The 25,446-nt window shown below is 38.0% G+C and overlaps 4 protein-coding genes and 1 pseudogene across 6 annotated transcripts; 3 read left to right on the forward strand and 2 right to left on the reverse strand.

Annotated features, from left to right (window-relative positions):
• Positions 1-144: 144 nt before the first annotated feature.
• LOC120000198 (peptide chain release factor PrfB1, chloroplastic-like) lies at positions 145-4,633 on the forward strand. The gene is made up of 7 exons (XM_038848147.1): positions 145-373; positions 865-936; positions 1,728-1,948; positions 2,501-2,704; positions 2,806-3,021; positions 3,849-4,035; positions 4,197-4,633. Exons 1-7 carry the CDS (start codon positions 196-198, stop codon positions 4,490-4,492), a joined length of 1,374 nt encoding a protein of 457 aa, XP_038704075.1. The 5' UTR covers positions 145-195; the 3' UTR covers positions 4,493-4,633.
• A 184-nt stretch (positions 4,634-4,817) lies between these two features.
• On the reverse strand, positions 4,818-10,750 carry LOC120000199 (dehydrogenase/reductase SDR family member 7-like). Of its 3 annotated transcripts, none has more exons than XM_038848148.1 (12): positions 10,590-10,749; positions 10,433-10,488; positions 10,234-10,267; positions 9,344-9,442; positions 9,097-9,245; positions 8,252-8,290; positions 7,373-7,465; positions 6,838-6,936; positions 6,238-6,339; positions 5,800-5,883; positions 5,577-5,642; positions 4,818-5,134 (listed from the first exon to the last, which is right to left on the reverse strand). In XM_038848148.1, the coding sequence occupies exons 1-12, from the start codon at positions 10,657-10,659 to the stop codon at positions 5,048-5,050; spliced, it is 978 nt and encodes a 325-aa protein (XP_038704076.1). In that variant the 5' UTR covers positions 10,660-10,749; the 3' UTR covers positions 4,818-5,047. The 3 variants fall into 3 exon arrangements, 2 of the variants coding, with proteins under 2 accessions (XP_038704076.1, XP_038704077.1); XR_005468587.1 differs by having other exon boundaries at positions 5,060-5,134; positions 5,800-5,915; positions 10,590-10,750; XM_038848149.1 differs by lacking the exons at positions 4,818-5,134; positions 5,577-5,642; positions 5,800-5,883 and adding an exon at positions 5,942-6,119 and having other exon boundaries at positions 10,590-10,750.
• Positions 10,751-10,947: 197 nt separating this feature from the next.
• On the forward strand, positions 10,948-16,235 carry LOC120000200. Its single transcript, XM_038848151.1, has 6 exons — positions 10,948-11,283; positions 12,824-13,015; positions 13,360-13,476; positions 13,602-13,751; positions 14,552-14,610; positions 15,538-16,235. Exons 1-6 carry the CDS (start codon positions 11,104-11,106, stop codon positions 15,650-15,652), a joined length of 813 nt encoding a protein of 270 aa, XP_038704079.1. The 5' UTR covers positions 10,948-11,103; the 3' UTR covers positions 15,653-16,235.
• Positions 16,236-16,519: 284 nt separating this feature from the next.
• On the forward strand, positions 16,520-18,821 carry LOC119999646 (acyl carrier protein 2, mitochondrial-like). The gene is made up of 2 exons (XM_038847338.1): positions 16,520-16,845; positions 18,581-18,821. Exons 1-2 carry the CDS (start codon positions 16,615-16,617, stop codon positions 18,755-18,757), a joined length of 408 nt encoding a protein of 135 aa, XP_038703266.1. The 5' UTR covers positions 16,520-16,614; the 3' UTR covers positions 18,758-18,821.
• Positions 18,822-19,139: 318 nt separating this feature from the next.
• LOC120000032 lies at positions 19,140-21,586 on the reverse strand (annotated as a pseudogene).
• Positions 21,587-25,446: the final 3,860 nt, after the last annotated feature.

The raw sequence follows: 25,446 nt of genomic DNA on the forward strand, positions 1-25,446 counted from the left end.
GCAAAGCGGTTAACCCGAAATGCTTTGTCTGGTCACTGGAGCAAACCAGAAGGGTATAAATGTCATTTGATCCTTCTTATTTGTCTCTCCCCTCCCCTCCGCCTGATAGAAACAAAACGTATATTAAAAATCCCAATATAATCCACTTGAACTTGGAAGTCCCTTGGGTCTAAAATCCAATCCGTAGAGACAGTCATGGAGGGGCTCGTGAAACCTTTATTCAGTTCAATGATTCCGCCAATACTGCCCCATCACAGCGAACTAGCACCTTTATCGTTTGTGACATCGAATCCTATCCTTCGTGCTCCACTGCTTATTACAGCTTCCAATTCCTTCTCTACTACTACAGTTCTCCGTCGCTTCCCTTCCTATGGTAATTCAATTTGAAGCCTTTCATCAGTCTCTCTATTTGTGCAGATTCTTTTTTTGGGTTTTCAGATTATTCATCTTAAATTCAACGGGTTTCTCCTTCAAATTTGTGGGTTTCATGTAATCGATTTTTAACTTTGACAGATTGTATAGTTTTATTGTGTTTCTCCTTTTTGATATTTTCATTTTCTGGAAAAAAGTTGTGGATTTTACGCGTCTCTCAATTCTTTTATTGGTTATTATTCACTTGATGAATATAAATTATTTCTCACGTCCTGGTTTTTTCTTAGAAAATGAATAACGGTATTTTTTTTATGGCCAATATTTTCTACTCATTCGGGTTTACTGAGTCCTCTTCGAGAGAGAGTTTATGTTTATGCTCCTATGTCATTCTTATTACTTGTATGTTATTCCAATGAAATAAGCATAGTGATTTCCAACTATCGTATTCTGATTTTATGTATCCATTTACTCCTTTCATGCTTGCTGACGCAGTTGTATATTCCACACCGGAAAGCCAGTTGAGTGTAGAGGTTGGTGATGATACCAGAGAATGGGCAATGCAAGGTATGCTGCGACTATTTGAAATTGAAAACTTAAAGCCAATGGATAATGGTATTAGCTTGCTGGGGAGGGTAATTTGTGTCTATTGTTTCTTTGACGTTGACTAACTTGGGGAGGATTAATGAATTCAGATTTTGGTTATGAGTTATGACTATGAGCTCTGAAAATCTGAAAGCTTTTGTGATCGTTATCTCTAATTATGCCCTTATAGATGGAGTATCAAATTTGTTAATAGAAGCTTTCTCAAAGATACGAGTGTATTTTTGCAAGCTAGGGCCTATCCTTCATAGTAAACTTGCGGTGTGAGTGGTCCTTCATTAGAGAGAAATCGTTGGGATTTTCATTTTTTTGATGAACCAATCAATCAGATTTTTCAAGGGTTTGTTTCTTTGTGCATGTTACTCTAATACTCCTTCCAAGCTCGTCAATAATGGCCTCCAATGGCATTGCAGATGGTATAGTTCAAGTGACAATGGATTTCTTGAATATAACCTCTCCAAAAGGAGATTGGTTTTAATACTGATCATAGCAAGTCTCCATTTCAAACTGCTATGTTTGGTTCTTCAAAATTGTTATGCTGAATTTCATTTACTACTTGCAAAGTTTGCATATTTCATGATTATCTCCAAATATTCTTAGCATTGTCTAGAACTCAGCTGCAAATGAAGGGGACATGCCTGGCACATAACATTTTGTGTTGCTTTAATGGAAAGTGAGAGTGGGCTTTGTCTTCTCTTATTTTTCTTCCTAGACCGTTGCTTATGGTCTTGTAATTTTTTTGGTCTCACTGACAGATTTTTATACCCTAAGGAAGGATGTAGAAACCGCTTCAGAACGTGTAGAAGATATCAGAGCTGCTGCTTGTCTGCAGCGATTAGAAAATGAAATTGCAGATTTGGAGGCAAAAGGAGCTGATGAATCCTTTTGGGATGATCGTGCAAAAGCACAGGAAACCCTTCTGGCCCTGAGTGATGCAAAATATAAAAGTGATTTGCTGAAGGAGTTTAAAACCAAGGTCATTATTCTTCTTATACTATATGAAGTTGTTTTAACACTGTAGAGTGTAGACACGTGCTGGCTTGATTTTTGTGATAAATAGTTAGTTGATATTTGTATTTCTCCTCACACTGCAAATATATATGTACTGATAATCATTAAACCCAATGTCTTAACACTCCTGTCATCACTATGAGGTAGTGTGGGGAGGGGGATCTATGTGCACCTTTAACTTTAATGGTTTAAATCTGTGATGCCTAAGTTGCAGTGAAGTAAGTTTGGCAGCCCGAGAAAGCATCATCTCCAGTAGTGACATTGAGATTTGGGGTCTGATGGGCAAGTTGGGTGTTTCTGACATATTTTGCACGTACAAAGTTTATAAATAGAATGATAAACTTTTCAAGTTTCAGTTTGGTGAAGCCGGATTTTTCAAAGTCCCTCATGCGTAGAAGCACTGTGATGTATATATTAAGTCTTTTACCTTGATGTGTCATACGTAATTGAAAAATATGCTCCTTTGAAAAGTTAAATGACTTGTTCTGATCTTTCATATATTACAAATTGGTTGCAGGTTGAAGATGCAGAAACTATAGTTAAGCTAACGGAGGAGATGGACTCTATAGATAGTGGACTTCTAGAAGAGGCTGCTGGTATCGTTAAAGAATTAAACAAAGCAGTAGATCGTTTTGAATTGACTGAACTTCTTTCTGGTCCGTATGACAAAGAAGGTGCTGTTATTTCCATCACAGCTGGAGCTGGAGGTACTGATGCTCAGGTAAACACCTATCTAGAGAAATTTACTAAATATGGGTCAATTACTGTTCCCATTTAATATGTACGACTTCTGTAAAAATCTTTTGATCATTTCCAGTGCAGGATTGGGCTGAAATACTCCTCAGAATGTATGTAAGATGGGCAGAGAAACAGAGATACAAGACTAAGGTGGTTGAAAAATCTCCAGGAGAGGAAGCTGGGATAAAGTCGGCAACAATTGAAGTTGAAGGCCGGTATGCTTATGGTTATCTGTCTGGGGAGAAAGGAACACACCGCATTGTGCGACAGTCTCCTTTTAATGCCAAAGGTCTTCGCCAGGTAACTTTATTGGCAATTTTTTGTTTCATTGCTTATTCTCAATAGAAAACTGGTAACTTGAGATGAAACTCCTTCTAAGAAGTATGTTGCTTAACTTTATGTTCTACGCGTCGCATCATGCAGATCCTCATTAAGGATAATTGTCACTTTTCCCTTATGAAAGGTACTGGATTTGGATGGACCCAATACTTCTCTTAGCCTCTTACAACTGATATAGATTTTCTTGGCGAAATAAATTTAGAAGAAATGGCCAGGTTGCTTCATCTTAACAATGTGTCCTGGGTTGGAAGTACATAAACCGCCTGTACATAATGCAAAGGTACGACCCATACATCTGCCCATTCCCAAACCCTCAGCACATAGAACCTTGTGGACAGTTTTGACCTTCGTATCATTGCGAACCAAATATCTTCTTGCTTCAATGGTATCCCCATATACATACCCAAGTAAATTCACCAATACTTTAAAAACTAAGCAAAAGCTATTGGTCAATATCACCCTGTAGAAATTGATACTGCTTCAATGCAAGTAGGTTAATAAAACTTACAACTCACCGCTTCCCCTCTTGTAACTCGTGAATCATGTGTGCATAATTTTTGTGGTTAGTTTTGATGATCCGAACGGGGAAGAGTGAAACCTCTCTCTTGATGAATAGAATAAAACTTATTGCAAATATTTTAGCAGACAATGCCTAGGGATCTATGTATCAAGGATTGAAAATGGTGGCGAGGTTGTCAAAATGTTGAATCATAGTGAAAATTGAAGAGAATAAGTAAATGAGATCCTGTTTCGAATCATTATTTTTTAATGCATAAAACTATCTGTAGACAAGCTTTTCCGGGGTAGAAGTCATGCCTCTTCTTCCTGAAGAGTCGTTGGATGTGGATATACCCGAAGAGGACCTGGAAATTAGCTTTTCAAGGGCAGGAGGGAAAGGAGGACAAAATGTAAACAAGGTTGAAACCGCTGTTCGTATCACCCACATCCCCACTGGCGTCACTGTTCGCTGCACAGGTACTTTGCAGTTGCATGATTGCTCTTTAATGTTATAGTTTTCTGAAGTTTTTCATTAATGAAAGTAATAAGGAAGTCTATGTCTAGAAAATGTTATTATCATTAAAAGGAACCGGGAAACCCTGAACTACCTTATCCCATTTTTCATTGCTACATTGCAGAAGAGAGATCTCAACTGGCAAACAAGTTAAAAGCGATGATCCGTTTAAAGGCAAAGCTTTTGGTCATAGCTGAGGAACAAAGAGCTTCTGAAATCAAGCAAATAAGAGGGGATGCAGTGAAAGCTGAGTGGGGGCAGCAGATAAGGAATTATGTATTCCATCCGTACAAACTTGTTAAAGATGTGCGGACAGGTTTTGAAACATCTGATATCACTTCAGTAATGAATGGCGAATTGGAGCCCTTCATCAAATCTTACCTCAAATACAAATACAGTATGGCAGCATCATCGAGTTAATTAACTTGCTATTTAGTGGCTGATCATGGTATTTCTTTGTATATGAAACTTGTACATGATTTCAGTCGATACAATCTTTCAGATGGTTCTATCATGATGCTATTCATTGCTCATAATGATCTCACTTGAACTTCTTATGTACGCCTTGGCTCTACAAACACCTGAATCTTCTTACTATTCTTCCCATTCTTCAATTCTGATGCTATCAAAGGGTAAGGAGCTCATTGATGAAAATTATGTTTAAGAAACAGATTTGCAAGTATTCACCCTACAAAAGATTAGAACTTTTTTGGCATTTGAGACTTGGAATTTGAAGTTGAAGAAATTTGGTACCATCGAGGGCACTAAAACCGGCTTCTAGCCTTGAATTTGTGTCAAAACTTATTCACATCACATCTGATACAATAATTTATGCCAGAACAGAGGATACTTCGTAAATCCCTCCATAGGACCATAACAACAAGTAAACAGGTTCTATTCAGGCCAGACGACGAGGTAGATGCCATACATCCATATCTACCAGATAAGAAAAAGGAAATAACAGTGTACATACATTCATGTTGCCTTCTTCTTCCCAAACAATAAGCTCAATGAATAAATGTTGCCTTTGTTGACAGCAGCTTCTACTCGATTCCCACCAATCTAAAAGTCGTCAGACCAACAACTATATCAGAAAAAAATATGATGCAGCATTTTGAAAGAATGGCAAGACTAGAAATTGGTTCCTCTGCATGACTTCTAAAAGTAACTTCTCATCACTGCTTTTCTTTTGTTTAAGAGCAAAAACTAAGATCACACTTTGATGTTACTGTCAAATTCGGCATAACTTTGTGAGGTGAGATATTTTTGGATTGTTAAACAAGTCAATTTTGAAGAAAAAAGATGAGAGTTATCTTTTAAAGATGATCTTTGGAGCATTTGATAGTGTCATTGTGATTTAACATATGTGATACGTGGTAAGAATCTTTATAGTTTTGAAATGATGACAAGAAACTACAACTATTGCCTTCTCTCCTGCAACAAATATTTTATGGGTCCAGAAGATTTTTCAAGGAAAGAATTTACTGAGGAAATAGTAAGATACCATGTCCATGAGCCAGTAGCCAATAGTTGGAACGTACTGCGCCAAGTACATAACACCCAGTACAGGCTGGAAAAAGGAAAACATCCGGTAGAATTAATATCAGATACTAAAATAATCAGAGACATTTAGTGATTGAACTGCATGTTCTTGCAGGAGGGAAAGTGCGTGAATGCTCTTTCATAGAACTAATGATCTCCAAGCTTCCTTAAAACCAATGCAATACCTGGTATGATATCCAAGCTTCCTTTAAACCATGCGTGGCAGCAATAATCGTCAGTTCTGCACACCTTTCTGCCGACACACGCTTCTGTCAAAAGAAGTAACAGAAGTCCTGAAGTCCTATTAAGAAAATTAAAATCCAGATCACTGGAAAAAAAAAAGACAACCATGATTGAACAACAAGACCTCGAGAAATGAAAATGCCTCCAGAATAGATTCACAAAGAGCACGAGACCTCAACCACAACAAGGTGTAGATGGCTGAATTTTAGAAGGCTTACTCCATATCGTGGGAAAGCTGCTTTTGAAATTTAAATCTATGATCCTAAGTTGCGATGGGAAAATATTAAAACAGGTGCCAAGGCTTTCCCATGGATATAATAAAAGCATCAACATTCTCTGTCAAACCAGTGATAATTGACATCATTTTTAAGGAAAATCACCTCACGAGAACCCTTCTTCACCGAGATTGTATCTCCAGTGCCATTAGATGTTTCCACTGGCCCAGGACAAACAACAGTCACCATAATCCCTTTTTGAAACAACTGCAAGTACAAAAGATTGAGTCACTTCACTAGGGAATGAAGAATAAAGAAAGATGAAGAGAAGGTGGATAAAATAATAATCAAACATTGATTGATAAACAAAGTATAGGTTTTCGTACAAGTTGCGAACCAATCTTTGTACTCAGCAGGTTCTTTTTGACTTCATATTTAAATCATTTTCATCATATAAATGCTTAATCCTCAGGTTACGCATAAAGGTAGTTCCAAACTGTTCTGACAGTTTGAGTCTGCTTTGAGGGAGAGTTGGCCTTTCCTGGATTACTTTTTCATAGATGGTTTCCAATAACATGTGTCTGACTTAACAAACAATCAAGACAATTGGCTGGTTCAGGGACCTAACAGGCTAACACATTCAACCCACTGTAAAACCTAACCTCAGGAAACTATAGCAATGACTTGAGAGTCAAATTCAAGTCAAATAGAGGGCAACTAGTAGTTTCATATTCTTTTCCCTCAAGACAGAAGTTATATGCACACCTCGGAACGCAGGCTATGAAAGTATCCATTCAAAGCAAATTTAGAAGCTGAATAGACAGCCTGGCCTGGGTCAGGTGTCTTGCCTGCAGCACTGCTCATCTGCATGTAACATGTGTCAAATCACTAGAGGTTAGCAGTTATAATATAATAAACAGTAGCACCAAAAGAAATTCTCAGGGTCAAATAATCCAAATCCAGTAATAAACAAGGCAATCCCATAAACTAATAGGTAAAAGAGCACAGCATGCTTGGAACACGTGATGAAGCTATCAGTGATCAATCTCAGATGAATTACATATGTACATTAGTTTACTAACTGAACAACAAACTACCAGCAACGGGCCTCGTTAAAACTTTGGGGGGCAAGTATCATTTGATTGGAAATGACCTTGTCAAATTTCATCTATGAGGTTCCCTGATAATGCCGGCTTATAAAGTTCACGGTAGTCTGGTAGATGCCCTACAACAAGAAGGAAAAGTGGCAGCAAATTACCTGTTGATACAGGTAAAAATAAAATAGCTTACTTTCACATACCACAACAAAATGACCCCTCCTCCTCTTCAGCATAAAAGGAGCCAAAAGCCGTGTAAGAGAAATTGTCCCCAAAACATTGACATTGAATGTAGCCTACAAGGAAGACAAAACAATCCATGATTAGTTATGTATCTGTCGACATTTTGGATCTTGGGGGAGCCCACATTACATGGGCCTGCAATTGGGTTTACAAGGCAAGTGGATGGGTGGCCCATTCATTCTCAAAAGCCATGACTCATGAGTTGGGTCCAAACACTTGCCTTATAAGCTACTCAACACCTCCATATTTTTTCAATATGAAACTGCTTGTGTGGGTCCAACACTACCCCTCACACAAGAGCCCATCCATATCAGGCCTCTCATTCACCATATGGCCATTTTGGGCCCATCAACATCGAGCCTCTTATTGGACCCTTCAGCATACCCCCATAACCTTGATGTCAACATATGTCGACATTTTGGACCATGGGGGAGCCCACATTACATGGGCCTACAATTGGGCTTATAAGACAAGTGGATGGGTGGCCCATTCTTTCTCAAAAGCCATGACTCATGAGTTGGGTCCAAACACTTGCTTTAGAAGGTACTCAACCCCTCCATATTTTTTCAATATGAGACTTCTTGTTTGGGTTCCAACAGTATCCATAGCTCAAAAGAAAGAAGGCACAAATGTTATCTAGTAACCATCATTAAGGGCGATATGGTAACAAGTGTGTGCATTTCCTCCTTAATGCTTTAGTTCGAGTCACCCCACCGACAACCAAGATGATGGAAATTACCAATTAAAGGTGTTTATACTAGTAACCTCTTCATAAGCAAATCCTACTGGTCAACCTCCAGTTGAGAGCACATGGGTAAATTCTAAAATAATTTTGGTACCTTAACGCCTTCCTCTGTTACATCCAATGCTGATGATTTCTGCCAAAAAAAGAGAGCCAAAAAGTGGTAGTTAAAACCATTGCTCAAATGCATTTGCTGCGGCAAAGCCGCAAAGATAATTAATTCTAGCATATTCACATATTATCACGTGTAAGCATCATAGATGCAGAGACTCATATTTGTGTTTGCAAATCTAGAGGTTAAGTAATTTACATTTCAAGTCACCTTCTATCCCTTAAACTAAGGGAACAACTTAATATCCCTTGGTCCTATTTCTCCCGAGGAAATAAGCACGAAAGCCACATTCCATGCACACAAAACTTATGCATATAAATTTATGTAGGATTCAGATATCACAATCTTCATTTCAGTAGCAACATTGTCCTGCTTTTTTTTTAAAATCTATCTTTCTCTTACCTTCTTATGGAGAGAAAAAGTGATTTCATTGTACTGCTAGTGCTAGTGACGCAATTAGGGAATGCAGCTAGAATATATTATCGATGCCTTGTTGGCATACATCCATAAATTCAACTAAGCGTTTGAAGACCATCAGATTGAAGTCAAGGTCCACCAAATACGTTCAAGAGGTACAGCAATATTCATAACAGTGTATGCAGTAGCATGCGTATCTCTGGTTACTAATGTTTTTTGGAATGCAATCCCTTGTTAACAATCACATTGGGAGTGACAATGATTCTACATATTTCTCAGCTAACCAGGGGTATTACAGTATTAAGAACCTCATCAAAGGATGGCATGGCGCATAACTACATACATGCCTCTCTCTCTACAAGTTTGCAGTTGTCTAATACTCTAATTACCATCCAAACAGAATAGCCACTTACCGGGCGCTCATAAGCAGCATTGTGGATCATATAATCAACACCAGCCCCAGAAAACAAGGACTCAGCCTTTTCAACAGCCAGCCTGAGAGAATCTTCAGAACATGTCAAATCCAAAGGTAAGATCTCCACTTCTTCAGGTGCATGTTTTCCTGCAGGCATTCCCCACATGTCAAAAGGAAAAAAAAATAAATAGAAGAAATGGACTTTAAGAAACCAAATAACTCAGACCCTGCTTAGTAAGATATACCCTTTAGTTGATTTTTAACTCGCTCCAATTCAGATTCATTCCTCGCAGAAAGAATGAGTTTGGCACCTAGACTTGCCAAATGTTTAGCCAGAACCTCCCCTAAAGTCCACCATCAGGAAGAAAAAGAAGAAATGATATCTCACCAACAGAAATGATATCTCACAAACACTTATCAGGAAATCTCACAAATATGCATAAGGGAAAGAATAAATCTTGCTTGAATGGATTAAAGCAAAGGCCCTAGATAGGACGCAAATTCATTTCTAGAATCATAAAGACAAGAAAAGAACCAATCTCTACTCCAACTCCCCTTTAAGTGGCAAGTCTGCAAGCTACAATCATCATCCATCAATTTGCAAATGACAGTAATCCCTATATAGTTATAGAAAATAATTGAAAGAGAAAATATCACAGTTTGTGTTTGGATGGCATCTCCCTCAATGATTTTAAAATAAATGAAGATGCCAAAGTCACAGTTCTATACAAGAAGTTGGCCCCTCTATTTCCAAGATATGCATGGACAGATGACCTGGCTTCAAGTTGGCCAGCAAGTTAGGTGATAATAACCTCTATGTCCCTTGGTACAGTTATGTTCCATATTACACCATACATTGCAGTAATTTCTTAGATGGTATCAACAATAGTTATGTATGACAAAATGCCCTTAAGATTGTAGAAGGAAGAACAATAGGGACACTGTAATACGGTGACCAATAATAAAATACAACCACAACCACTGCCGCCGCCGTCCAGACCCACAACCATCATAATGCTAAGAAGCATCACGATAATAACAAAAAGGGGAAAAAAATGAAACTATGCAAATTAACAGCAAAAGGTCATTGATTGACATAAGAGCACACAACAAAAGGAAAGGGAATTATAATTACCAATTCCACGGCTAGCTCCAGTGATCCAGACAACCTGATACAAAAACTCATGAAAACCCAAATCAAATCAAAACCCAGAATCCAAAAATTTCAGAAATATTTTCACTTAACAAGAAAATAGTGAAGCTCAACATAGAAATCTTTTATCTCCTCCATGAAAGCAAGTTTTTTTTTATGACAATTGCAAATTTCGATTCACCTTATCTTCAATCTCTTCTCGCTTCACATGCTTCTTCGACAATAGCGTGAAATCCCCTGAAATTAACCCAATAATCCAAGTAACAAACTATCTAGACCGAAAAGTGAGAATGAAATAATAGTTTCAACTGTACAATATATACATATACATTCATTACCATCGGCAGTGACAAATTTGAAAATCAGGAAAAGTAAAAGAGCGAGGAAGAGTTGAGCCACCGCAAGCATACTTCCTTTTGAGACACTGAAATTAACGGACTGTGGGTGCGTGCCTCAGCACTTATATAGAATCAGCAAGTCAAGGTTCCATCTTATCCAACGTTTTGACGCTGGAATGTTTTTAAGAATATTAGAAAATTGAAATGAAAATTTGTTTTTATAATAAGATAAACCAGGTATCTTGACCAAATACCCGAATAATACATATTTACCGAATATTTTCAATGAGAAGAAAAGGTAAAGTCTTTTTTGACACCCACAATCTCTTTCATATAGTACAAATCTATTTGTTACCCCTGACTTTATAGGGTACACGAAAGAAGAGGAAAAGGGGATTTTTATCACACTGAGAGGCAGCAAGAAAGGCTGCCAACACTCAACAGAAACGAAGTAAAGAGGAGGGAAGGAAAGAAAGCAAACGGAGCCAAGCTAGTCAAATAGACGACAAGGAATATGAGCACTGCCTTACCTTTGAGGCTCTTGTTGCCTCTAATAGCCACTCCCTTCTCCTCATCTTGTGATTTCCGCTTGAAATCCCCATTAACTCCCAACCCTAATATCAATCTGCACTCTTCTCAGTCTCACCCAACCCGTCATGCAAGAAAGAGGACACCGTCCGTTTTGAAACCAACGGTATCATTCTCTGTATATTCAGGCCTGTGTGTGTTGTCTATCATTTTCTATTTATTGTTTGTAGGGTGTTTACATTTTATATAATGGAGTTTTGGAAGTTGGGTTTTGTTTATTCAGTTTAAAATTTGTAAATGGATTCTTTCTCATAGGTTGTTATGGCTGTGAAATTTCCTTCTTGATGGTGGTTTTTGCTTATTTTAGAGCTTAAAATTGAGAAATTATTATATTTGAGGTGAAAAATAACAGTCTTTAGCTCACAGAATGAATGGTCTGTGCTGAGTATTCATGTTAGGAAGTTGCTCATGCTCATGAACTGTATAGGCCTTGTTTAGATTTCTCATGTTCGGTTATTTCCTATAAGGGTTTGAGGAAATTTAGTTGGGAATTTAATTCCGAGAGGGGGGAAATTTGGAAAACGAAATGGAGAAGAAAATATGAAAAATGACTGATGAGCATTCATAAGACAAAACTATGTTTATTGTCATTTACGAGGCCTGAATGGTATCTCGATGGCAATTATTGTTTAACTCGGGTTGAAAGGTGTTTCCTTAACTTGTAGTTAGTTTGTAGTTTGTTCGGATACCATGCGGTTTGCCTGATTATAAAAGAAAGGACATTTTATAATTTCCTTTTATGGAAACTAAAATTCATGAATTAATAGGTTACGCAGTCGTAATTTTTGCAACGATCAAAGGTAGATCAAGTTGTTGTCACTTCCCTTTTGGAGACCATTGCTTCTGGTTTGAAATTTTCGAAATGAATTCAGCTCTTTGCATAGAATTGGATATATGGAACGTATACATTGTGGGCCCTGATTGTAGGATTAATGGATGGCTCTTGAGTTAGTATCCTTAAAAGGTGATCAGTCATTTTTCATGAGACCAACAGCATTTGAATGTCTTGGGTATATATGCTTAATAGTTACCATGATTATATGTTTCTGGTGATAGCTATTGAGTTATGGATTTTATTTCTCTGCACCTGATCCATTTACGGATATTTATACTCCCTCCGTCCCATTTTAATTGTCCCCTTCAATTTTACACACAGTTTAAGAAATTGCATTACTCCTCTTCAATTTGACATTTATACCCTCATTTATAGAGGACAATTAAGATGTCAATGACTCATTGGGAATTCACTCCATTAGCTTTTCAATTTAAGGGTAAATAAGGGTAAGAGGGGAAAAATGGATGAAATTAGTTTTAATTAATTGAAATGGACATGCATTTTGGGACATCCGAAAAAGGAATAGAGGACAATTAAAATGGGACGGAGGGAGTACCTTGTATTACTGTTTACAATGTTGTCTTGTTTGATGTTGGATGATCAAGGAAACTTGGCTTTCCTAAGCTTATTAGGTGTTGAAATAGACTGGTTCGATTGAAATGAACTAACCAAAGTAATTCAAAAAGGGGAAAAAGAAAGTGTAAGGCTCACGTGGTTGTGAGCTTGAGCTTGTCTTGTCATTGTCTTTGTGTGCAGTTGGTTTTCACTAATGATTTACTACCAGGGTCTCTGTTTTTATGTACTGGCGTAGTGGCTTTGTGGAATGAGAAGAGATCAAGACACTGGTCCTTGGAAATCTGAAGAGAAGGATGTGGTCCGCCTCTTTGGTTCAGATGAAGATGTTGGCATTAAAATTCCAACCCAAGCCCAATCTGTTGTAGAAGGTTCAGGAGCCCTTATGGTGTCAGAATTCAAGCCTGCTCCTGATGTGGACTATCTTCAGGTGACTAACTTTGCAAAGCTTTCTATGATTTTTTGATCCAACATTCAGCACCTCCTCATCCTTTTGGACATTGATAAATATTTTTAAAAAGAAGTTACTTTTCAATTTCATTTCACTATATTACCGTTCGTCATTGATGAGCTTTTATATGGGCCAACTGTGTTTTGCATTTTGAATCCCAACAGATGCTTTGTTTATCACTCATGCTTGATGACCGATGATTCAGTTACTTTTGGTATTTGCAATATGCAAGCACTCTATTTTATCCTTCCCCTTCCTCTTTGCACTTGACTTTTATTATTATTTTTTTCAAAATTAAAGTAAAAAGTTGGCATGTTTTTCAGGAGTTGTTGGCCATTCAGCAGCAAGGGCCACGAAATATTGGCTTTTTTGGTACTAGGAACATGGGTTTCATGCATCAAGAACTTATCGAGATTCTTAGTTATGCTTTGGTTATAACAGTAAGATTCTCTTACTTCAATTCCATCAGGTTTAAGTGGGTACCTGTAGAGTATATAAGATTTTTAGCCAAACAACAGGTCTCGCCATGTGAGATATTACTGAAACACTTTACTTTCACTTGCAGAAAAATCACATCTATACATCAGGCGCATCTGGTACTAATGCAGCTGTTATTAGAGGTGCTTTAAGAGCAGAGAAACCAGAGCTTCTTACGGTAATCTTGCCACAGAGTTTGAAGAAGCAACCACCCGAGAGTCAGGAATTATTGACAAAAGTAGGAATTTAATTTCTGACTCATTCATGATCCATCTTTTGCATACTTGTTGACTTCATGTCACAAGCTTAATATGTCATCCACGTAAGATATAACGACAATGATTTTACCACTATATGGTCTCCTTAGGGAGTTACATCGTTGCAAAATTTGAGTCCTTTTGACTTCAATAAGGGGGAAATCAAATTGGGGCTGTCTGGCAGATTTTCTCTCTTTTGAATGATCGTTTTTTCAAAATCAGACAAACACAGGGCATCTAGAGTATATTGCAGTGCATCAGGAATCATGTCAAGATGGGTCTGCCCACTTTGTTTAGGATGATCGGATGAAATAATTTGTAGCAGTGTTGCTTAAATGAGCTTAATTTTTTTTCTTCCAATCTCTAATGTGCTCGCATTGGGGAACTCATGTAACTGGTATTTTTAAAACTTGTTTTGGGATCCCATTAATGACCATCATTTTCTGATGAATACACTCTTATATGATGCCACTTGCTATAGAAGTTTGCAGTGAGTCAAATTGTCTCATTTGCAGTTGGATGCTTTAAATGTGACATTTGTATGGTAGGATTAGTTTTAAGCATTTTTTAATGAATCAGAATTATTCATCCATTGAAAACTCAATACTGTGGGCAAGTGATCCTGATACCTCGTATGGATGATCAAGGTGCCATGCAACGATAATTCAGTTACTGGAGTTTGCATTTATTTTGGCCTTGAGGTTATGCTTGATTTCATGTTAATTAATTTCTTGCATTGGGATATGCAATGGTAATTAGTTTTTTGTTTGGCAATTTTCAGGTGAAGAATGTGATCGAGAAGCCTCATAATGATCATCTCACTCTGATTGAAGCCAGCAGGTTTGTCCACCTTCATTTCTTCTTTTGCTATGCTTTTAGTCTTTTGAAAACCCACATTAATCTGTGATTCCAACTTCATTGTATGTAATGGAGGTTAATTTGAGGTCAACTTTGTTTATGGAGAGCTGATGTTGGATAGTAAACTGCCATAAGAGTTGCTAGTTGAAGCAATAAAGCCCAAGTTTTAGTGTTTTCTGTTCTTTCATTGTAGGTGGTAGCTCAGGTACTTATATTAAATTAGTAGAGCATTCTAATTGTCCCTTTATGCAATACCCTTTTCCATTCCATTCTTAGTACCACTCTGATCAGAATTAACCAAGGGTAACATTTGTAATGGAAATTGCGGATTAGATGAAAAACTAAGTTATGTGTTTCCTTATCAATCTTGCAGATGACCTTTATATTTTCCCCCATTTACTGGAGTAGTTGATATCAGGATGGGCATTCTTGAAATTTGGGCAATGAAGTGCCTGCTCATGCTATCTTATTGGTAACATGTGAGAATTATGACATCAAGGATTCACTATGTGGTATTTGTTAGGAAGTCAGACTTGAGGTCTATTAGTTTAGTAAATGAGCCAGATCTGAGATTGTTTTTAGAGCTCATATAGTAAACCGAGCATTGTAAATTGTAAGTCTGGACTTGCAGACTCAAGAACCTTCATATATATATATATATATAGGGATGCATTGAACTCAAGCTTTTAGTCAAGTAAAATTGAAACTTAAACTAGGGATTAGTAAATGACTGAAGTCTGTGCTTATGTGTGCTCGGTCTAGAGAAGAAGGGTTTCAGCATTGAGTGCAATTATTGCTTGAGAATTGGAGAAAGGAGGCAGAAGAAAAACCGTTACACGAAGTGCTCTGTCTTATCTGGTTATCACTTATCAGGAAATCATCTGATATAATCTGATTTTGCGATTGCAGGTTGTGCAATATGGATATCATTTCACATGTCCAGCAGGTTATTTGTTTTGCCTTTCACGACAGCCACTTGCTGATGGAAACATGTCAAGAGGCGAAAATCTCCGGAAGATCGTGACATTATTTTACCTGGACTGAACATAGTTGTTGATTTGCCATATACATTGTTTTGGGAAGATAAAAAGAGGGGAGGAGATTAGAGAGGGAGGTAGACATATTTTTTGGTGAATTTTTTTCCCTGTAAATTAGAAGATGAAGTAAGATTGCTTTGCTCCTCTGTTCTGTATATTGTTTGTTACCACATTGATAAAAAGGAGCCAATTTGCTCCTACTTCATTGGAGATATTTTTTTTGGGATATGAAATTCAGGTATAATGTCATATTGGGATGTTGCTAGCTAGGTTCTGCACTTTCCTATCTGCATCTGTCTGTATGCTGTTACCGTCCGGATGGGCCCAGGAGTCGTCCGGACAATTTGGACCATTTCTTAACAGAGGTACTTTTTGTCTGAACATGCCCAGGTGTTGTCCGGACAGATTCAGTTACCCAGGAGATTTGGAAGGAGCAACTGTCCGGACAAACATTTAAGAGTGAGTGAGAGCTCAAGAGCTTGATATATTGCAGGATATTTGGTTTGTTTTTTTCCTTATTTGTAATCAGTAAAGTAGATGCCATAATATATTGCAGGAGTGTGTTTATTTTGTTTTTCTTTTCCAAGTAAAGAAATACCATTACTTGCAATTCAATAATAATAATAAAGTAAACTGAACGGACGGTTATTTGAACCTAATCGATTCGGTAATTCAGTTTTAAAAGAAAACCGAAAAATTAATAGGCCTGACATGACCGTTTACAAACAAATTGGGCCGAATGGGCCCTATTCAATTCAATGGGTAAATTAATAGGCCTGACATAACAGGTTACAAAGGAATTGGGCCGAATGGGCCCTATTCAATTCAATGGGTTCATCTGCCGTTTCCAAACCCTCCAGATTCGTGTCCACCGAAATATTCGTCTTCCTCATTCTCTCTCTCCCTCTCAGGGCATCGGCAACGTCCTTCCCTCTCTCTTAACTGATCAATGGCGGCGAGAGGTGGTGCGTTGCTTAAATACCTCAGAATGCACGTAACCGCCGTGCCCCAAAGCCCTTCCCCTAACCCTTGTAACGGGAGCAACCTTTTCTCGCTCTCTTTCAGTGCGATACGCCGCCGCTTCTCCGAGGAGGTCAAGGGCTCTTTCCTTGACAAATCTGAGGTCGCAGATCGAGTCGTCACCGTCGTCAAGAACTTCCAGAAAGTTGAACCCTCCAAGGTCATAGCTTTATTATTATAGCTTTTATTATTTTTCTTTACCTATATACCGTGCTTCGTCACATCACAGGGAATGAAAGTTGGTGTAGACGTGTAGTGAATTTGATTGTTTTATATCTTTTGCACATATGGGATTATACGCCCCCGGCTCTCTTTTTGTTTATTGGAAAAAAAAAAATGAAGAAATAAATGTGCAATCTTTTTATTTCGATTTCTGAGGAGATGAAAGTTTTTCAGAGTTTAGTAGCAGTTGATCCTTCCGAGCCCCGAGGTGGGGTTTTGGGCTTCAGATGATTATTTGGTATGCCATCTGCTTGAGAACATTTTAGGAAGTGAGCTTGTAGGAAGCTTCCGATTATGTATTCCATAGTTTCATTATGAATGGTTTGGTTTACAGAAATTTTCTTGCCTTCTCATGGATTTGTTCCTTTATTGGATTTGGATATTAAAGTGGTTCCATTAGGTTTTATCATTTTCTGAAAAACATCTTTTAGGTACTGTAGAGTGTCTCCTTGAAATTAATTATGATGCTTGGCAGACTTTTGATTGTGATGCTGTTCTAATGGACTTCACATGGAGAGATCTCAATACATTTGATGTTGGTGCTTTGAGTTTTTGGTCTTAGAAAGAAACAAGGTTTATTATGGATTCATAATTTAAACTTCGAAGTTTCTTATTGATGTCAGAAAATCATAGGAGATGAAGTTTTGGAATTCCATAGGTGAAAAAAAGGTACAGAATGGATGTCGAGAACTGTGTTATCCGATCTTGTGGTGTTGTCGAGTTGAGCCTGGAATTCAGAATCTCTGATTTGCAATTTGCATGGAGGATGGCTCTTCTTTGTTAATAGTATTATTTGTGGGTGGAGACTCGGGAGGAACTCTAGGGCTAACAATGACTTGAGGTGGTTAGAGAAGGTTTCAGAAAATGGAAGGAACTGAGGAAGTGAGGACATCTTGATTGAATATTTACTTGTTTTTATTGTATGAAGGATAATGATGTTCTTTGTGCATCTCCTTATTCTTCTAATAAATGTTTTTTTTCCATTCCAATAAAATAATGATAAAAAACACACTGTTATTAACGAATGATATAACATTATACTAACACTGGGAAGCTTAGTTTCTTGGTGGATGTTTTGATGATGGATCCTTGAAAACCTTTTGATATACTTAGTTGATTGGCTCTGATTACTTGGGCCTTTGTTGAGTTTATATTGATGTTCTTCTTTTTAAATAGAAAATAAGTGCATTGATTAGGGCACTGAGGCAGTAACACCAGATAGAAGAAACTAAGGAAAGATCCTGCTTCCCTTTTTCACCGAAGTTGTATGCATCATTTATCTAGAATTTTTATTTATTTATTTATAGTGTTGTGTTTACTTTTGTGCGTCATTTAGGGTTGGACAGAGTGAACGAAACAAAGTGACAGCAGAATGGAGTATGTAGCTTTTATTGACAGCAATGACTGGAACACCAATAAATAAGTCCAGCCTAGGTTCATAGCCAAATTTGTTGTCACATAAGCATTTTTTAGTTTAACCTTCCATTTTTTTGAGCATCTTAGTTTGACCTTTTATTCATCCACCCTTCTCTCTCATTGGTTTGTATTTGTTCGAACTTCGAATATGTTTTGTTCCTCAAGCCTTTTGCTAGAGAAAATATTTCCTGCCATATGTCTGTCATGGCTTCAACTCCTCTTTCAATTAACCTACCTTTGTTTTTTGAACGATGCAGGTCACACTAAATGCCCATTTCCAGAATGATCTCGGGTTAGACAGTCTAGATACCGTGGAGATTGTGATGGCACTTGAAGAAGAGTTTGGATTTGAAATCCCTGATAATGAAGCAGATAAGATCAATTCCATTAATCTTGCTGTTGATTTCATCGCTTCTCATCCTCAGGCAAAGTAGAGCAGCAGTATGAAGTATGAGTTTAAAATTTCCGCTCTTGTTTCCTTCCTGTTCCTCTGGGTTGAAAAAACGTCTTAGATACCTTTAATTTTCTCTTTTACGAATCTTGATTGGAGACAATTGCATGTTTGCAGACCAAAACCTCTGGTTGTAGCTACTTTATGACACACATCTCATTTCAATAAAATATTGTAGGTCATTGCTTTTTATGCTTTTGAAAGTTGAAAGAGAATGCAACTTCTCTTAATTGTACCTTGTCTATTTTATAGAATTCTGTTTCAATAAACAATAATGTTGTAGCTACTTTATGACACACATCTCACACTATGATACTCCCACTGGCAACCATCTAAGCAAAATAAATCTATTAGAAAACCTATCCTTAACCCCATTTTAGTTTATGGTCATGTCGGAAACGAACTTTTTTGAAAATGTAGGTGAAAAAACCCCCCATCATCCCCTCCGAGCAGCAGTCTGACTGTTCATTCGTGGAACTGCCGCTGGTTGCTGTGCTTGCCCAGCACCCTCCTGCTCTGCCATATTCATCGCTTGGGTTATGGCATTCACGACTATTAGTCCAAGAGGTATCAAGTACATCCACTGGAAACAAAAGAAAATGCACAAGCCAGCACAAAAAAGGTGGAGGAGGAAGACGAGGTAAGAAAACAATTTAGCCCACAAATAAATACCACAGAGCACAAATAAAACACTCACGTATTTAGCCAAAAGGACCTCTCTGGTGGTTTTACTATTTCACCTTCTCCAGTCTCCCCACCAAGTACTTCTTCAGAAAATATTGAAGCTCTGCAAAACATAAAGATGCGGAAAACTAATTATGCTTAGACAATATATAATTCAACCAAATGGAAGATATACAACCAGACATGATGGGATTAAGAAATGAATTCATAATCAATACTTTATGACCCCTCTGGAAAAAATGATATCAATGATCTCAACCAACTTCTTCCTTAAAAAGTGTCGAAATGAGTTGAGAGTTCCTATATCAAATGAATGGAATTTTTTTAAACGGGAATGGAGTTTTTTTAAATGGGAATGGAAAAGTTGCTACATCAAATTCATAAGATCACATAAGTTGATTGAATAGAAAAGATGGAATTGAATAGAATGCTCTAGTGCAGCTTCAGTACGAAAGACCATGTTTGCATCAGATGTAGACACAATACCTTAGTGCCTGCTCACTGTTCTTGAGAATTGTATGTGAGTTGAAAGACCATTTGGCAGGCTGAAAGAATGAAAAGGAAATATACATAAAAATAACACACAAGATTTCTGCAGTTAACATCAAAACATTGAGAATCGTGAATGAAAAGGAAACGGTCCATATTGACTTACAAGTTTCAATTGTCGAGGACATGAGCATGCCCCAGGGGAACCATAATTGACAGCCAAAATATTAACGCCTTCCTGCAGTCAATGATATCAAGAAGGAAAGATAAGAATTGAACAACTCTATAGGATCATTTAGACAAGAAATATCTCAACATCAGATTCACAGCAATTAAGACTATTTCTAAGTAGACCTTTCAATGTAACACCTTAAGCATTATTCCAATAGCCTGTAATTGGTTTCCTTGTTTGGTAAATTGGTATGCCAAGCAAGCTATACATATATACCGACTCAGTGTAAGATGTCTACATTAAATATCCAATACAGACCAAATATGCTAATCTGATATGAATATCATAGTCTTTGCTTCTCATGTTGTCCCTCATCCGGCCTACCAAACAAGGTAAATAGGGGTCTTAGGTTTTGTCAAAGTTTTGCACTGGCTGCCAAGTTACTGCAGCCCTCCTCCTTTGACCTAATTACCATGAGGTCCAACTAGATAAAGATATTCCAAAGACTCTGGTTCATTTCCATGCATGATGTGTGGTGTAGATCCAAAAAAAAACTCTTAATATGTTACCTCCTGATCTCTATAAGATATTAGTTTGCAAAAAACACAGACAGCCTCGAGTACAATTGCATAAACTAAAAAGACTAAAAAAAACCTTCATCATGCAGGAGTAAATTACATATAACGAGGAAAAGACTGAATAATTCAGTGCCTATTAAAACCAAGTATTACCGTGTGTATAACAAAATGCTCATCCATTCCTTCTTGTGGAAGACATCTCTGGAATGAAAAGACAAAAAAGAGTTGGTCATGTATAGAATGGCAGTTTATAGTAGTAATGACAATAGTAAAGAAGGCCAGATAGCTAAAACAATGAAAGAAATTCGATCATGCATATATACAAAGACGAGATGATGATGGGATTTTATCAGAATTTTTCATTAACACCACAAAACTTTCTTCAATAATATGACCAGATAAACATTGCAAATGGGCAAGGCACTTTTGGAAGTCCTCATAGAGAAAATCTCCAATGCAGGTAGCACAAACAGAAACATAAGAATTCACGAGCATATCATACCATTGCCCACTTTTTCTTGAACATCTTAGCAAGCTGAGTAAAGCATCAAAGACTATGAAATTAGCGGGAAACATATGAGCATTCAGAAGCATAATAATGTAGTTAACAATCAGCTTACTGCTTTCACAGAAGAGAAATGTAATCCCTGCCGGGAGGGTTCAAAACATTTGATGGAAGCCTTTATCGTGTAGAAATCATCCCCTTGTAGCAGTTCCTGCAATAAAAGAAACATCATTTGGGAACAAGAATTTGTAACTTGAAGTATAGAGCAACAAAAAGGGAATGAATTGTTACCTTAAATTTCTCTGTATCCTCCTTTGTAAATGAATTCCTCAAAAATCGCAGCTTTGTTAGTGTCTGTTCAAAGCGAATTTGCATGTCAATCATGATTTCAATTGAAGTTTCCCAATTGAAATTAAGACTTGGAAATGCCCACTAGCGTTTGTAATTTCAATTCACAAAATGATTCCTTTGGTTGCGAACACTAGGGAACAAAAGGGACTACCAACCTGGGCGCCAAATTGTAAGAGGGCAGAATTTACAATCAAAGATTTATATCGTTGAGCCACCAACAACCTGTGTCCTGGACAGAAGAATCAGTATAAGAATGTTGCACCGGTGTGGTACCTGTCAAAGATAATCCGACGCTCAAGTTAGAATGATAATCGAAGGCCCCTTTTGAGCAATAATCAAATACTAAGGCAATGAATATAAACGAGTCCAAAATGTGGTTTAGAGATTGGGATGAAGATCGTGTTGAAGACAGAGTGCTGATGAGAAAATGCCACTTGAAGAGGAAATCATCGAGGAAATTCCGGGAGGAGAAGAAGATCCTCTCGTCTTGGCAGGCTTTTGTTATTTATACTCTCATGTTCCAGACACGTGTCTGGGCCATCATCGTTTAATCCTTACCAGGTTACCGTTAGAGACAAACCATACTTTTCCTATGATTTCGCTCTGACCCTTCTGACGCTACTCTATGATGGGACGCGGGGTGGCTCTAAGTGTCAAAGGCTAGACCTGTTGTGCCAACGGGTAGGTTGAGGATATCTTCTTGTGTCAGAGTCAAGTCACCCAGATCGCTTCCTGCAACACTCCAAGTATGTACACGTACGTATATACAATACGAGAGTCAGAGAATTAAAAAATGAGACCATGGCAATCTCAGGTCAAAGAGAAGGTAATGTCATTCTCGGTTTTGACGTTCTTTCAGATATTCGACAGCGTTGCTCTGGTCAAACCTGAACTAGACTTCTACTGTTGCTGAGCCCATGCTGTTTTTTGCCATTACAATTCCAGGTCTTGAGACGAGCAGAGAAGGTACCGCCTGGAGTGAAATCGGAGTCTCCAAAGGCATGTTCTAGGAGGAACTGGATCTTGGAGTCAGAATCTGATTCTGAGAACCGCTTCCTTTGAGAGGCAACGGGAGTAGAGGATTGGGCGGAGCTAGTGAGATCAGGAGAGCGACGAAGGGGCTAAGGCTGGGCTCCTTCGAGACCGAATGCCTCATCGTCAAAGTGAAGCTCATCGGACTGGAAAGCAATCAGCGGCAAGCGAGTATGGAGAAAAGTAAGAGGAAGATCAATAGCAGTCGTACTGCTTCCATGGCTTTTGACTTCCCTTCTTACCTACGTTGAGAGGGAAAGAAATGATGAGGACAATTTACACCCCATTACTTAAAGTAAGCATACTTATTTTATATAAACCCCAACAAAAAATAACATTTATGAGTACACCCCAATTTCAAATTATTTTTTTTCCAAATTTTGTAGTCTACACCTCTTGCACAACAATAAAACCGAAGAGACAAATCTCAAAAAACAGAGCATACATTATGCAAACACCAAAACATGAAATTTCCAGCTGAAACCCCAATACTAGCACAAACTGAAAGCACATCAAACTATTGTGTGGCTGATGATTCTACAGCTTCAACTTTCATTGTTTAAAAAGTTCAAAAGTCAAACCCAGTACATTACATGGGAATGGCAAGTTGATTACTCTCAAAAAGTTTGTTCAATTCATGCAATTCACTACATCTCAACATGAAGGAATAGGAGCATCTTTTGCCTTGCACTATTGCCAATACCACAAAAGAAAGATGATCTACAACCATTAGAGAAGATGTCCATAACGTTCATAAGTACATATCTTGTTAGGTATTCTATGTAGTTTTTTGTCTCAAGTGTAAAGCTTGTCTCTTGTCAAGTGCTTGAATTGGATGCTTGCTACGGGCATTGTTAGGTCTTAATTAACCTTATAGCAAGTGTACTAGTCGGCGACTACAGCACAATGATAAGCAAGGGTCGAATTCACAGGGACGGTGTTATATCTAATCCAAATGTATATTTGTATGTACGTTATGGACAATGCAAACAAAAGTAAAGTCAACTCAAGATTGTTTGGTTTGGGTAATTAAACTAAGACAAGCAAATAGCAAAGTGTTTTTGGTATTTTCTTAGAATAAAGATGCAACTAATGCAAATGAGATGAATGATATGAACACCAAGGCTTTGGAAATCCCCTTGGAAATGACTTGCAATGACACAAATTCACACACATATTGCTAATTCGGGCATAACGAATCCGTAGTACCTAAGGTCGGTTTAGCGCCTTAAGCCAAATCTCCCTAAAATCGATTACTAGCCATCTGTTGGTCTAGGTCGGATATTCCTAAATACATTCTAGCCATCTATTGGTCTAAACATGCATAGGAATTCATGAAGTTCTATGGAGATTAGGATTCATACAAATTGTCACCTAATTAAAGGGAGACACATTCATAATCAAGTGTTTCAAGATCATAATCTACTTGACATATTATTGTCTAAGCATATTCTCAAACAATTTCATCCAAAAACCTAAAGTGTTGGCCAAACACCACAAGCATGAAGAAATTGGCAATCAAACATAGAAACACAAGATTTATACCCAAATCAACTCATATATATGTAAATCAAGTCATAAACAAAGTCATCAAACCCAAGCTTCATCCTAGCACTTGGCAAAGAGGTTAGTTACACAAATAATAGAAAAAACACAAGAGGAGAGATGAGAAAATCATGAGTAAACCAATTAGTTGAGTAAATCTAAGTTGAGCTGAAGAATCTCTCCTCCTAGCTCCAAGAGTCGCCTTCCCCCGCTTGGTTCGCTCTCCAGAAAATCAGTTCGAAGTCAAAAAGTTCCCTTGCGGCTCGAGCAATTCGCGAATTAAAACATCTATAAAATTGCTTGTGCGCCTAGGCGTGTTGAATTCACGCCTAGGCGCACCACGCCTAGGCGCACGACTAGGCGCATCTAGGCGTGCACCACTTCAATTTCAAGTCCATCCTGGACTGGGCGTGCAGGAGTGTATCTGGGCATGCACAAATATTACGCCTAGGCGTGGAATGATTCCAAAATCTCCATACGACGTCCGATTGCACGATTTTAGCGTCTACGGAAAGCTTGAGATGTCTAGTTTCCAATGCCTTTATTTCGCTCGATTCGATAAAATGACAAAAAGTTATAAGTATTTGAACACACGAAGGTCGGTGGACATTCCTTCAATTCAGCCATTTTCGTCGCTTTTCATCCAAACCACAATCAACCTATCAAAATACAAATCAACACATAAATACACTCATTATTTATCAAAAGGAAGCTTAAGAGGGGAGATTTCTACCAAAAATCAATAGTATTATCATACCTATCAGGCTAACTACTTACATTGCATTCCAAGTAATTAATTCCTCTGCGGCATTCCATCAAACACAAGACCGAGCATACTCTAAATCATCACGCAGATAAACTCGTTAAGCAAAATGTTCACGAAGCAAACATCTTTGCTGTCTCCATATGCCCTAAACGCAAATTCAGCCACCCAACTTCTCCATTCATGCTATACATGTCAATTACAATTAAATAAACCATTCCCGACAAGCCAAGTAAACCTCTTACATGTCCACCAGCCAACAGAGCAAGCAAGTGCTGAATGGCTAATCAGGACTGAAGCCGAGAAAAAAGGTGCATCAATTAAACACCATCAAAACCCTATCTCTGTAGTTTAGGGTTAAAACTAACATGTCATTGTCAATGTTCTCCTCTCCGTCGAATGAGGGTTCTTCATCATCAACTACTGGTTCGTAGTCCCTATCGTCTCCGTCCGACGTCCCCATTACTCCGTAGGCTCCGTCGAAGACGCTGTCGAACACTTCGTCGTCTTGGGGGGTGATGGTCTGGCGTTGTAAGGGAAGATGAAGAGTGAA

The sequence above is a fragment of the Tripterygium wilfordii genome, chromosome 6 (assembly GCF_013401445.1).
Source record: "Tripterygium wilfordii isolate XIE 37 chromosome 6, ASM1340144v1, whole genome shotgun sequence".
In the NCBI taxonomy this organism is placed as follows: Eukaryota; Viridiplantae; Streptophyta; class Magnoliopsida; order Celastrales; family Celastraceae; genus Tripterygium; species Tripterygium wilfordii.

What these genes read in the sequence shown, in the direction of transcription:
- LOC119999646 (XM_038847338.1), top strand. Translation starts at nt 16,615, where the DNA reads ATGGCGGCGAGAGGTGGTGCGTTGCTTAAATACCTCAGAATGCACGTA. An exon ending in AGAAAGTTGAACCCTCCAAG is followed by an intron (nt 16,846 to 18,580) that starts GTCATAGCTTTA and finishes TGAACGATGCAG; the next exon opens with GTCACACTAAATGCCCATTT.
- LOC120000199 (XM_038848148.1), bottom strand. Translation starts at nt 10,659, where the DNA reads ATGCTTGCGGTGGCTCAACTCTTCCTCGCTCTTTTACTTTTCCTGATT. An exon ending in CAAATTTGTCACTGCCGATG is followed by an intron (nt 10,489 to 10,589) that starts GTAATGAATGTA and finishes GGTTAATTTCAG; the next exon opens with GGGATTTCACGCTATTGTCG. An exon ending in GGAGGGGTCATTTTGTTGTG is followed by an intron (nt 6,937 to 7,372) that starts GTATGTGAAAGT and finishes TGTTACATGCAG; the next exon opens with ATGAGCAGTGCTGCAGGCAA.
- LOC120000198 (XM_038848147.1), top strand. Translation starts at nt 196, where the DNA reads ATGGAGGGGCTCGTGAAACCTTTATTCAGTTCAATGATTCCGCCAATA. An exon ending in CCGTCGCTTCCCTTCCTATG is followed by an intron (nt 374 to 864) that starts GTAATTCAATTT and finishes TTGCTGACGCAG; the next exon opens with TTGTATATTCCACACCGGAA. An exon ending in CGTCACTGTTCGCTGCACAG is followed by an intron (nt 4,036 to 4,196) that starts GTACTTTGCAGT and finishes GCTACATTGCAG; the next exon opens with AAGAGAGATCTCAACTGGCA.
- LOC120000200 (XM_038848151.1), top strand. Translation starts at nt 11,104, where the DNA reads ATGAGCACTGCCTTACCTTTGAGGCTCTTGTTGCCTCTAATAGCCACT. An exon ending in CGTCCGTTTTGAAACCAACG is followed by an intron (nt 11,284 to 12,823) that starts GTATCATTCTCT and finishes GTACTGGCGTAG; the next exon opens with TGGCTTTGTGGAATGAGAAG. An exon ending in GTCAGGAATTATTGACAAAA is followed by an intron (nt 13,752 to 14,551) that starts GTAGGAATTTAA and finishes GGCAATTTTCAG; the next exon opens with GTGAAGAATGTGATCGAGAA.